At 48.7% G+C, this 13,300-nt stretch overlaps 1 protein-coding gene and 1 long non-coding RNA gene across 2 annotated transcripts; one reads left to right on the top strand and one right to left on the bottom strand.

The window, feature by feature from the left end:
- The first annotated feature begins 3,533 nt into the window (after positions 1-3,533).
- On the top strand, positions 3,534-6,780 carry LOC141026451 (uncharacterized). The gene is made up of 2 exons (XR_012188621.1): positions 3,534-4,428; positions 5,163-6,780. It is a non-coding gene; the product is annotated as an uncharacterized lncRNA (long non-coding RNA).
- A 1,899-nt stretch (positions 6,781-8,679) lies between these two features.
- On the bottom strand, positions 8,680-9,836 carry LOC109743046 (BTB/POZ and MATH domain-containing protein 1-like). The gene has a single exon (XM_020302129.2). It carries the CDS (start codon positions 9,834-9,836, stop codon positions 8,754-8,756), a length of 1,083 nt encoding a protein of 360 aa, XP_020157718.1. The 3' UTR covers positions 8,680-8,753.
- Between the last annotated feature and the right edge of the window lie 3,464 nt (positions 9,837-13,300).

Genomic DNA, 13,300 nt, shown 5'->3' with positions numbered 1-13,300 from the left:
CGAACCCGTAGGGTCCGCATGCTTAACGTTCGATGACGATCGATATTGTGAGTTTGTGTGTTTTTATGTACCAAAGGTAGTTCGGAGTCCTGGATGAGATCACGGACATGATGAGGAGTCTCGAAATGGTTGAGGCATAAAGATTGATATATTGGAAGACTATATTCGGACACCGGAACAGTTCCGAGGTGTATCGGGTATTTTCCGGAGTACCGGGGGGTTACCGGAACCCCCCGGGGGGTTATTGGGCCGCATGGGCCTGTTGGTGGAAGAGAGGTGGCAGGACAAGGTAGGGCGCGCGCCCCCTAGCCCAAACCGAATTGGACTAGGGGGGCGGCCCCCCTTTCCTTCTCTCCTCCCTCACCTTCCCCCTTCTCCTTGTTGGTATAGGAAAGGGGGGGGCGAATCCTACTTGGAGTAGGATTGCCCCCCATGGCGCGCCTGCTCCCCTTGGCCGGCCTCCTCCTCCCTCCCCCCTTTATATACGTGGGAAGGGGGCACCCCAAAGGCACACCAAAGTTTCTCTTAGCCATGTGCGGTGCCCCCTCCACAGAAACACACCTCGGTCATATCGTTGTAGTGCTTAGGCGAAGCCCTGCACCGGTAACTTCATCATCACCGTCACCACAGCGTCGTGCTAATGAAACTCTCCCTCAGCCTCAGCTGGATCAAGAGTTCGAGGGACGTCACCGAGTTGAACGTGTGCAGATCGCAGAGGTGTCGTACGTTCGGTACTTGATCGGTTGGATCGCGAAGACGTTCGACTACATCAACCGCGTTACTTAACGCTTCCGCTTTCGGTCTATGAGGGTACGTAGACACACTCTCCCCTCTCGTTGCTATGCATCTCCTAGATAGATCTTGCGTGATCGTAGAATTTTTTTTTTGAAATACTGCGTTCCCAAACAGAACTCTGTCAATGACACTATCATCAGGAAGATTAACTCCCAGTTGAGTCAAGTGGTTGTGGTACCCAGACATTCTAAGTATATGTTCACTGACAGAACTATTCCCCTCCATCTTGCAGCTATATAACTTATTGGAGACTTCATATCTCTCAATTCGGGCATTTGCTTGAAATATTAACTTCAACTCCTGGAACATCTCATATGCTCCATGACGTTCAAAATGTCGTTGAAGTCCCGATTCTGAGTCGTACAACATGGCACACTGAACTATCGAGTAGTCATCAGCTTTGCTCTGCCAGACGTTCGTAACATCTGGAGTTGCTCCTGCAGCGGGTTTTGCACCTAGCGGTGCTTCCAGGACGTAATTCTTCTGTGCAACAATGAGGATAATCCTCAAGTTACGGACCCAGCCCGTGTAGTTGCTACCATCATCTTTCAACTTAGCTTTCTCTAGGAACGCATTAAAATTCAAGGAACGGTAGCACGGGCCAGTGATCTACAACAACATAGACATGCAAAATACTATCAGGTACTAAGTTCAAGATAAATTAAAGTTCAATTTAATCATATTACTTAAGAACTCCCACTTAGATATACATCCCTCTAATCATCTAAATGATCACGTGATCCATATCAACTAAACCATGTCCGATCATCACGTGAGATGGAGTAGTTTTCAATGGAGAACATCACTATGTTGATCATATCTACTATATGATTCACGTTCGACCTTTCGGTCTCAGTGTTCTGAGGCCATATCTGCATATGCTAGGCTCATCAAGTTTAACCCGAGTATTCTGCACGTGCAAAACTGGCTTGCACACATTGTTTGTGAACGTAGAGCTTATCACACCCGATTATCACATGGTGTCTCGGCACGACGAACTGTACCAACGACACATACTGAGGGAGAACACTTGTACCTTGAAATTTAGTGAGGGATCATCTTATAATGCTACCGCCATACTAAGCAAAATAAGATGCATAAAGGATAAGCATCACATGCAATCAAAATAAATGATATGATATGGCCATCATCATCTTGTGCCTTTGATCTCCATCTCCAAAGCACTGTCATGATCACCATTGTCACCGGCTTGACACCTTGATCTCCATCGTAGCATTGTTGTCGTCTTGCCAGCTATTGCTTTTACGACTATCGCTACCGCTTAGTGATAAAGTAAAGCAATTACATGGCGATTGCATTTCATACAATAAAGCGACAACCATAAGGCTCCTGCTAGTTGCCATTAACTTTTACAAAACATGATCATCTCATACAACAATTTATATCTCATCACGTCTTGACCATATCACATCACAACATGCCCTGCAAAAACAAGTTAGACGGCCTCTACTTTGTTGTTGCAAGTTTTATGTGGCTGCTACGGGCTTCTAGCAAAAACTGTTCTTACATACGCATCAAAACCACAACGATTTTTCGTCAAGTGTGTTGTTTTAACCTTCAACAAGGACCGGGTATAGTCAAACTCGATTCAACTAAAGTTGGAGAAACAGACACCCGCCAGCCACCTGTGTGCAAAGCACGTCGGTAAAACCAGTCTCATGAATGCGGTCATGTAATGCCGGTCCGGGCCGCTTTGTCCAACAATACCGCCGAATCAAAGTAAGACATTGCAGGTAAGCAATATGACTATTATCGCCCACAACTCATTGTGTTCTACTCGTGCATATAACATATACGCATAGACCTGGCTCTGATACCACTGTTGGGGAACGCAGTATTTAAAAAAAATTCCTATGATCACGCAAGATCTATCTAGGTGATGCATAGCAACGAGAGGGGAGAGTGTGTCCACGTACCCTCGTAGACCGAAAGCGGAAGCGTTTAGTAACGCGGTTGATGTAGTCGAACGTCTTTGCGATTCAACCGATCTAAGCATCGAACGTATGGCACCTCCGTGTTCAGCACACGTTCAGCTCGATGATGTCCCTCGAGGTCTTGATCCAGTTGAGGACGAGAGAGAGTTTCGTCAGCACGACGGCGTGTTGACGATGATGATGAAGTTACCGGCGCAGGGCTTTGCCTAAGCACTTGTGACGACCCGAGACCGATGCTCCAGATGTCTTCCATGTTTTTCGTTGTTGTCGTGTGTTTTATTTATTTGTTGCATTCATCATGTCATCATTTGCATTGCATCGGCACTCCGTTGCCGTCATGTTTTCAAAACTTGCATCCGTTCGTGGTTGCCGCTTCTTCCTTGTCTCTGCCAGACCGTTCTCTTCTCTCTTGTCTTCTCCGTGGCAATGTTGTCAAGCCGTTTGTCTTCCTTGACCATTCTCAGTCCAACCACACACTTGACCTCGTCCGCCTAACCCCTCTTTGCACAATGCATCGACCCCTCGCCCGTGTCCGAAACTCCCCGAACCCAAACCGCACGGTCGTGACCAGTGCGTCCGGATCATCCCCAAACATCCCTAAAATATCTCCGTTTTCTTATTTGGACTCCCTAGTCTATTTATTCTCGACCATCCGATCTAATCAAAGAGTCCAGATAGCCCTTAAACCTAGTCCAGTTGCTACATACACCAGACCAAATTCTAGTCTAACCCGAATTTTTAGGAGAGTTGTCCCATCAATCCCTCCCCGCCGCCGCTCCTCGTCCTCCTCGGGATCCCTCCGGATCCAGTTCCACCCGAGACCAATCGCAGCCTCCACCTTCTCCTCATTCTCCCTTCCTGTCCAACCACCGCAGCCGCCCAAATCCTACAGGAGCCCGAGCTCCTCTGCCCGTGCGCCCTCCTCCTCCCTTGCTCCTGGACGCCTCCGGCCGCCCGCAGCCGTCGCCGTCCACGCCCACAGGAGCCAGCAGCTGCAGCCCCGAGCCGTCTGCTTCTTCCCTGCCGGCGTCCGAGGCCGCAGCCTCCTCGTCCACGACCACTTCACCTCGCCGGACTCCTCCCGCAGCTTCCTCCGCACCGAGCCCCGATCCGCGCCTCCCCTTGCCGGATTTGGACCCAGACGCCTCCCCGCGCTCCATTCCCGCCGTTCCTGGCATCCCCCGTGACCTCCTCGCCTGCTGTTTCTAGCAAGTCCCTGCCCGGCCGTGCCATGGCCAGGCGCAGAAGAAGGGGCATCTCCCCGTGCGTTGGCCTCGCCGGAGACCACCCCGCCAGGACCGCGCCGTCCCTGCCCGTTTTCCTTCCTCCTCTGCTACTCTCCCTTTCTCAGTTCATCTCTCTCCCCCTTTTGTGTCCTACAGGAGCCCCCGTGCCATGGTTGCCGCCCTCTGCAGTACGCCGTCGCCAAGACCATGCGCCGCCGCGCCCATAGGTGGCCGGATCTTCCCCGGCCCGACGGCTTGCGCCTCCGCCCGTGCTCGCCTCCTACCGCGTTGCTCTGCTTCGCTCACGTCGCCCGGGCCCCTCCTGCTCCGTCCACGCGAGATGAACGAGCGCACCAGCATCGCCCGTCGACGGCGTCGTTGCCTCCAGATCCGGCCCAGTCAGCGCCTCCTCAGCCGGCCTGCCTCCTCCACCCACTGGGCCTTGGCCCATGGTGAGAACCCCATCCCAGTGTTGTTTTTTTCCTGTCTGCGAATTTGCCTAATAATCCTGAGAAAACTGTTTTACAGAAAACCCCTCATGTCCATGCATTTAATAACTAAATAACCATGCATCATATGTAAATAATTTATATATGTAAAATTCTTAGAATTTTGTCTAGTTTCATAATATGCCACTCTCATCCATGTTAAAAATGTTTAAATGTTGTTTGATTTATTTTGCATAAATGCCATGCTAAATTGGTTTATTCCATAACTAAATAACCGTAGCTCCGAATTTAATAAACTTTATATGTAAATGGGGTAGAAAATGCATAGATTAACATGGTGCACTTTATTTCCATGTTTAACAAACAATAAAATATAATTTAGGCAGAACAGTACCAAACCCAAATTATGCATATGGGGATTTTTCTGGAATTATTGTTTGTTGTTTCCGGCCTCATTTAAACTTGCCTAGATAGGTAGTTCAATTATGCCTCAACATTTAACATTGTTGAGTACCTAAAGGAGAGCGAACTAAATAACTTGAATGTGGTGTTTCGTCAATATACAACTCGTTGCATATTGAGATCCACTTAATTTCTAGTATTGTTTGATGCACTTTGCCATGCCATGCCTTTTTAAACCGGACATGCATCATGGTTGATTGTGCATCATGCCATGTTTATGTAATGGTTGTTTACTATGTTGTTTTCTTCTTTCCGGTGTTACTTATTCTTGATAGTTCCGGTTATGTTGCGAGTGTGAGGATTCGTTCGACTACGTTGGTTCGTCTTCTTTATGGATTCGGTCTTCTTCCTAGCGGGATTTCAGGCAAGCTGACCGTTACTCTGGATATCACTACTATCTTTTCTTTGCTAGTTGTCTCGATGCTATCGCTGTGTCACGCTACCTACCACTTGTTTATCAAGCCTCCCAAATTGCAATGATAGCCTCTAACCTTTTCACCCATCCTAGCAAACCGTTGTTTGGCTATGTTACCGTTTTGCTTACCCCCTCTTATAACGTTGCTAGTTGCAGGTGTAGTTGCAGATTGTTCCATGTTGAGACATGGATATCATGGATATCTTGGATTATCACAATATCTCTTCTTTAATTAATGCATCTATATACTTGGTAAAGGGTGGAAGGCTCGGCCTTTTGCCTGGTGTTTTGTTCCACTCTTGCCGCTCTAATTTCAGTCATACCGGTGTTATGTTCCTTGATTTCGCGTCCCTAACACGGTGAGGGGTATGGGGCCCTCTTGATAGTTCGCTTTGAATAAAACTCTTCCAGCAAGGCCCAGCATTGGTTTTACCATTTTCCTAATAACAACTAAAAATTGCATAGGGACCGACTAGCACCCGAGGGCTCTTAATGAACCGCCACCCGGGCCAGTGCTCCTCATGAGTGTTGGTCCACCTACCTAGCAGTCGACGGTGCCACCTCGGGGCAACTCGATGGTATTTTTGGCTATCGTCCACTATGCATAGACGGTGTTGTCCTGAGAACGAGATACGCGCGGCTCCTATCGGGGTACCGACGCACCTGGTGGTCTTGCTAGTTTTGTTTTATCATTGTCGAAATGTCTTGTGTACCGGGATTCCGAGTCTGATCGGAGTGTCCCGTGATGGAGGATTGTCTCTGCGGATCGTGAGCTTGTCATGGGCTAAGTTGGGACACCCCTGCAGGGCTTAAACTTTCGAGAGCTGTGCCCATGGTTATGTGGCAGATGGGAATTTGTTAATATCCGGTTGTAGAGGACTTGAAGTAAACTCAATTAAAATACACCAACCGCGTGCGTAACCGTGACTGTCTCTTTTCGGGGAAGTTCGAGAGGAGAACACGGTTGGGTTATGTTTGAATGTAAGTAGTTCAGGATCACTTCTTGATCATTACTAGTTTGCGGCCGTTGAGTAGTTTCTCATCTTATTCTTGTACTCGTAAGTTAGCCACCATACAATGCTTAGTTGCTTGCTGCAACCTCATCACTTATCCATTCCATACCCATTAAGCTTTGCTAGTCTTGATACCCATGGTAATGGGATTGCTGAGTCCTCGTGGCTCACAGTTTACTACAACAACAGTTGCAGGTACAGGTAATGCGATGATCTGACGTGAGAACGATGCTTGATTTCTTTTGGAGCTCTTCTTCTTCTTCTTCTTCGATCAAGGGAATAGGTTACGGGTCAGGGGGGCCTGGGATTAGCAGGGTGGATGTCGTTCTTCTTTTCGTTTGTTTTCATCCGTAGTCGGATCCTTCTCTTCTGTATGATGACTGTTATGTATTGATGAGCTGTTGTATTGATGTTGTAACTTGTGGCGAGTATAAGCCTTTATCTTGTATTCTCATCTATTCAGTACATGGTATGTTGTAATGATATCCACCTTACTATGCGCTCGAAATGTGGTTGTGCCCCAATCATGAGTTCATCACGTGATTGGGATAGAATCGCATCTTGGGCGCTACAGCACTACAACGATATGACCGAGGTGTGTAACTGTGGAGGGGGGCACCACACACGACTAAGAGAAGACTTGGTGTGTCTTTGGGGTGCCCCCCTCCCACGTATATAAAGGGGGGGAGGAGAGGAGGCCGGCCCAAGGGGGGCGCGTCAAGGGGGGAGTCCTACTTGTACTCTCGGTCCAAGTAGGATTCGGCCCCCTCCTTTCCTTTTTGGAGAAGGGGGGAGGGGAAAGAGGTGGAGTAGAAGAAGGAAAGCCCCCCCCAACCCTAGTCCAATTTGGTTTGGGCTTGAGGGGGGCACGTGCCTCCACCTGGCCGCTGCCTGCTCTCTCCACTAGGGCCCATGAAGGCCCATTAACCCCCCCGGGGTAACCCCCCGGTACTACGGAAAATGTCCGAACCTTTCTGAAATCATTCCGGTGTTCAAACATAACCTTCCAATATATCAATCTTTACGTCTCGACCATTTCGGGACTCCTCGTCATGTCCGTGATCTCATCCGGGACTCCGAACAAACTTTGGTTCATCAAATCACATAACTCATAATACAAATCGTCATCGAACGTTAAGCGTGCAGACCCTACGGGTTCGAGAACTATGTAGACATGACCGAGACACATCTCTGGTCAATAACCAATAGCGGAACCTGGATGCTCATATTGGTTCCTACATATTCTACGAAGATCTTTATCGGCCAAACCGCATAACAACATACGTTATTCCCTTTGTCATCGGTATGTTACTTGCCTGAAATTCGATCGTCGGTATCCTCATACCTAGTTCAATCTCGTTAATGGCAAGTCTCTTTACTCGTTCTGTAATGCATCATCCCGCAACTAACTCATTAGTCACATTGCTTGCAAGGCTCATAGTGATGTGCATTACCGAGAGGGCCCGCGATACCTCTCCGATACACGGAGTGACAAATCCTAATCTCGATCTATGCCAACTCAACAAATACCATCGGAGACACCTGTAGAGCATCTTTATAATCATCCAGTTACGTTGTGACGTTTGATAGCACACAAGGTGTTCCTCCGGTATTCGGGAGTTGCATAATCTCATATGTGCACTATTTTGGGCTATATGGAGCTGCAGAAATGATATGATCTTTAACAGAAATTTTTTTACCAACTTTTTGCAGGTTATATAGAGAGCCACTGCATGGATCCATACATGGTCGTCACTCATCATGCGGACTCCAGGGAGCTTTTGGCTACTGGGTGCAACCGCTGGGAGGTGGTTGCATGAGTTATTTTTAACCGATTTGGATGACGAGCTAATAATAATAGGCTATGCGTTTAGTCATCGTAGCCTATTTTTTCGCCGGCTGTGGCATTTTCTATTCTGTTTTGCTTTGGCTACTTTTGTGAGCAAGTATTGGACCTCAGATTTTGTATTCATACTTTCTTTAAATAATATGGCTGCATGCATCACTCTTATGCAGAGGCGAGGGTCTATCCTTTTTTTTAAACATAGGGTACGCAAAGGTTTTACATAAGTCTAGCATTTTCGGTTTTAATGGGGGTTTTGAGTTCCTCAAATTTTTTGCTTTCATATTTGTGTCTCCACTATATTCATTTTGTTTTCATTTCCGTACATATATCCTCATTCATTTTTTAGATTTTCTTATTCGTGTATGCTTTCGTCATAAAGTATAAAAAAATGTAGCAGCACACTTAGTTTTGATAGTTTACGCTCTGTTTTCATTCCTATCGTTAGGTTGTACGTGGAGTTTGTGAAGAAAAAAAGAACAAAGACATGGTGGAGAGGGCTGCGGTGATCTCATAAAATAGAGCTGAATCTTATTCTAATTTCATATTCTTCGGTACATGCATGTTTGCATCTTAGTATGTTTTTTTATTTCGTCTATCTTGTGCAGGATTCTTGGGTCAATTGCTCGTGTCGGATCATGTTCTTGAGCACGAGCTCCAACAGAGCAGAGGGGCAACCTGTCTTGAGCAGCTCAAACCCATCCGGTGCCAGGACCGCTTCGAGATTCCCGGGAGAAGAGAGGAACCGCATGCACGCTTCCCGCAGCACCCGGCAATCATGTTGCTCCGCCAACGCCAGAGTGGCGGCCACTGAGCCCACGTCGATGTGCCGGCACAGCGCCTCCTCGCAGGCTCGTTTCAGCTTCTCAAGCTCGTACCTGTCCGCCGCGACGAGCAGCCTCTCCGCCGCCGTTGCCGCCTCGAGCAAGGGTGGCGAGTCGGTGTAGATGAACTGGAGCATAGCCTTGAACACCTCTGCGTCCATGTCGTCGACAAGTAGTTCGGAGGAGAGCTCTAGTTCCTGCGCGAACACAGGGGATAGTGCCACTAGAATCCACCGGTGCGCGGCCAACGTCTCTCCACTAACCTGGATCCTCACATCCGGTTCCTCCTTGTTCCAGATGGCTTCCACGAGTTCCCCGTGCAAGTCGAATGGCACCCGCGGGCCCCCGGCAATCTTGGCGCACTTGCCGGTGACGACGGTGAGTTCACACAGGATGGACAGGCAGTCGTCGTCCTTGAGATGCTTCTGCTTGTCGAGCTCCTTGTGGCTGATGAAGTTGTTCCAGCCGAAATCACAATGGAAGGTGGCGAAGTCTGTCATGGTTTGAGTGTAGGATGGCATCCCGGCCGAGTCGAGTATACTCGCTTGGGCCTTCACGAGGACCTTGCCCTTGTCCCAGGTGCTTTCGTCGCTTTGATGTTCGATCAAGTGGGAGATGCCGGAGCACCCAAAATAGGAGCCGTTTGGATAGCATAAAAGACGCCAGTCGTGGCCGCCAACGCTAAGCGTATCTGATCTCACCGGCCCACTGTTACACACTATCTTGCTGGCTTGCGTGTACCCGTCGATCCGGAACAGGTGGGAGCCGGTGGCCTGCCACGCGGTGACCGTTGTAGCGGAGAGCTGATGCCGGCCGGCGCCGCGCAGGGTCGACAGGAGAGCGGACATGGACATGGTGCTGCAGGGGCGCGTTGAGGAGGAAGGAGATGGCAGCGGCTTATGATTTACTATATACGTACTATACTAGTACGTTATAAATATGCGGTGAATCAGGAGATGCACATGTGTGTTATATATGGCTATTATATGTCAATCACGGACGTATTTCCAGAGACACAGGCTGTGCTAAAATGGGGACTGATTGACGAATCGTGCGCATATGTGGCTTGGGCTACAATTCGTGCCTAGAACTTTCTTTCCACGAAATGTATAGTTTCTCCGACGCAAAACTGGTTCGGTATTGTATATAGCCGTATATATAATAAAGCAAAGATTTGTTTGTGTCACCCATATTTGTTTCCCAAAACTTGGATAACTAACATCTTTGGAGCCCAAACATTCAGTGCCGAGTCTGGATTTGAGCCTGACATTGATGACCCATAATTCTTTTTTTGTGAACCGGCCATAATAGCCAATCAATCAACGAATAATCTTGCATCGCCCATCCGGCATTGAAAGCCCATCTATGTCCCTGCACTGGATTGTAACCGCCGCATCGTGCTTGTGCACGTCACCACCGGCACCCGGATCGCGTCGCGGTCGCCGCCGCCATCCAACAGGTCACGTCCGCCTCACCCCATCTTCTAGGAGGCCTCCCTAAGCACCGTCGTTTTCTGCCGGATCATGCCGTCGCCCGCCAACGTTGTCCACAATAGTACGCCTCCACCCTTCCTCGCCCCATCTTCTAGTTTGCGCGATCCGTGCGTGGAAACGTACGCATATCAATCTTGCAAGGTACGCAGCAGCAGCATCACTAGGGATATCTTAAGCTAACTGGACTTTATCAGTCCATGCAAGCCTACGCAGATCCATCTTCTCGAACTGCTGGACGCCCTTGTGCTGCTGCTGTGAGGCGAAGAGGAGAAGTGGCCAACGATGAGGCAGTGCAGGAGACGGAAGCAAAGGTCCAAGCTGTTGATGCGGGATCTAGGCCACTGGGGGAGGCCGCTGCACGAGGACACTGAGAAACGGAGGCGGCGGAACGACGGCGACCACAGCTGGTTTGCTCCAACGGTGGGTGGCGGCGGATCCAGTCGTGATCTTACTCAAGCTCCCTGTCGTCGTGCTACCAAGCGCGCCCACATCTCCCCCTGCTGGGTGAGCTTGTCCTCCATGATCTCGTGTTTTTTTTTCGGGTGATACGTGATCTCGTGTTCCTCTCCAACACGATCTCACATTGCATTATTCTGCTTTGAATAATGCTAGAGCCAGCTGTCAGGTGCAGTGGGTAGATAATTTCAGATTTCAGACTTTCAGTTTCCACTAGCTCTATTCTGCTTCGACCTGCCTTAACGGCAAATCCCTGTATTTTCCCCCGAAATGAAATTCTAATCGAATTTGGAAAATCCCTTTCTGGACAACCAGGTTGTTGCTAGCATTGTATTTCTGAACAACCGGATTGCTAGAATGGGGTGTGGTGGATTTTGTTTTTGAAAATTGTTTCACAATTGTTAGAGTGCTTTTGTTCATTTTGTTTTTAAGTTCTTTCTGGTGTAGGGACTCTAAAGTTATTCTTCTGATGTGTACGAGGCCTAAATGTATACTCCCAGGTGAGGGTATGAATATCTATGCTCCCGTTGCAATGCAGGGGCAATGTCCTATTATCTAAAAAACACGTAAGGTTTCTTTTCCTGCCAATGACCGTGTCCTGCCCTCCCTTCGGTGACCCATCCCCGCGATCTGTTCCTTCCCCCCTCACCCCCACGTCGATAGCCCCTCATGAAAAAAGCCATGCAAGAAAAATAGGATCCCTCCCGATCCAACTTTCTCTCGCTGACCAAGCCCTATCCCCATCCCAATATGGCCGTTGCCAGGATTGTCAACATCGCCTGCCCTCCTCCATCTTCTCTCGAGCGGGACATGGTTGTCCTCCAGCAACGCGCCGCCCACCCACCAACGCCGCACACCTGCGACGAGGATGTACCGCCTGCGACCCAGCGACTCGATGCGAAGCCCCAAGCTACTTCTCCAATGGTGTCCGTCGTTCGTCGGCGTCGTCCTGGTCTTGAAGCTCCTCTCATCTCTCTCGTGTGGCAACGACCCTGGATCGAGAGCAACGGCGGCCGGACCTAGGCCAGCTTCGGCGACGACCCAGGTTATTTTTTTACGAAGCACACACTACTAGGAAAAGGGCTATAGATGATATGGCTACTAATGGCGCACCATGTGTTGGTGCGCCATTAGTATGAAAGATACTAGTGGCGCACCAGACCAACGGTGCGCCACTAGTAGTAAATTTTTTTTAGAAAAAAATACTAATGGCGCACCAGACACCCCATGCGCCACTACTAGTGTCAACTACTAGTGGCGCACCACTAACCCAGTGCGCCACTAGTAATAATTTTTTTTAAATACTAATGGCGCACTAGACAACCCATGCGCCACTACTAGTGTTAACTAGTAATGGCGCACCAGTCACCCGTGCGCCACTACTATTTTTTTTCAAAAATACTAATGGAGCACCATCTTCTGGTGCGCCACTAGTAACTAGGGTTACTAATGGCGCATTTGCAATTGGTGCGCCATTAGTAACCTGGGACATGCTAGATATTTTGGACAGCCACCTACACACTCACTTTCCCCACTTCATTCTCTCCACCTCCTCCTCCAAGCTTGTCTCCGCTGCCTCCTCCTCCTCACCTCATTTGCACCATAGATTCATCCAAATTCAGTGGTTAAATTACCTTTTTTGATAGGTAAGTAAGGGGAAAGCTTTCTTTATGTTGTAGATCTACTTTTTTCTCCCTACAACAACGTGCACATGCACTTTTTATGGCCTAGGTAGATCTATGTATGTTTGTGGTGTTGCATATATGTTTGTGTTTGCAGGTACCGGTATTTGAAATGCGATAGTTGCCAATATTTGGCCGAAATGTTGATTCATTTCCGTTTCGGCGAGAATTTTGGCACTATGCATTCTTTTTTGTCCTATTTTTAGGCAAAGTCATGCCAAATTTTTTCTTTGTTCTAAAATATCGTTGTGCTCTACCCTGCAGGCGACCATGGTCCGCACGATGACCGAAGGCATCGTGAATAGGTTTTTGAGCTCCGCGAAGGCCGAGATGCTTCAAAAGAACGAGATGGAGATAAGATGTCCGTGTCGAAGATGCAAGCTGAAGAGCCTTATTGCGGACCCGGATTCCGGGCAGGTGCGGGACCACCTGCTCTTGCGTGGTTTCATGGATGGCTATCGGTGGCAAGGTGATGAAGATGACTATGAAGTCGTCCATGGGGGCCGGGCAAGAAATGAGGAAGGGCAGCAAGACAACCATCGCGGCTCGGGCGGGCGAGAAGATGAAGAATCTCTAGGACATGATCACGACGGTGATACTGTACACAGTCATCATGTAGAAGATGCCGGCATGATGATGAGGAAGATGTCGGAGCAGACAAAGGGCATGATCATGAAGATGAAGATG

The sequence above is a fragment of the Aegilops tauschii genome, chromosome 7 (genome assembly GCF_002575655.3).
Source record: "Aegilops tauschii subsp. strangulata cultivar AL8/78 chromosome 7, Aet v6.0, whole genome shotgun sequence".
NCBI lineage: Eukaryota > Viridiplantae > Streptophyta > Magnoliopsida > Poales > Poaceae > Aegilops > Aegilops tauschii.
Note: the sequence above shows the minus strand (reverse complement) of the source record. Positions and strands in the feature narration are given on the sequence as shown.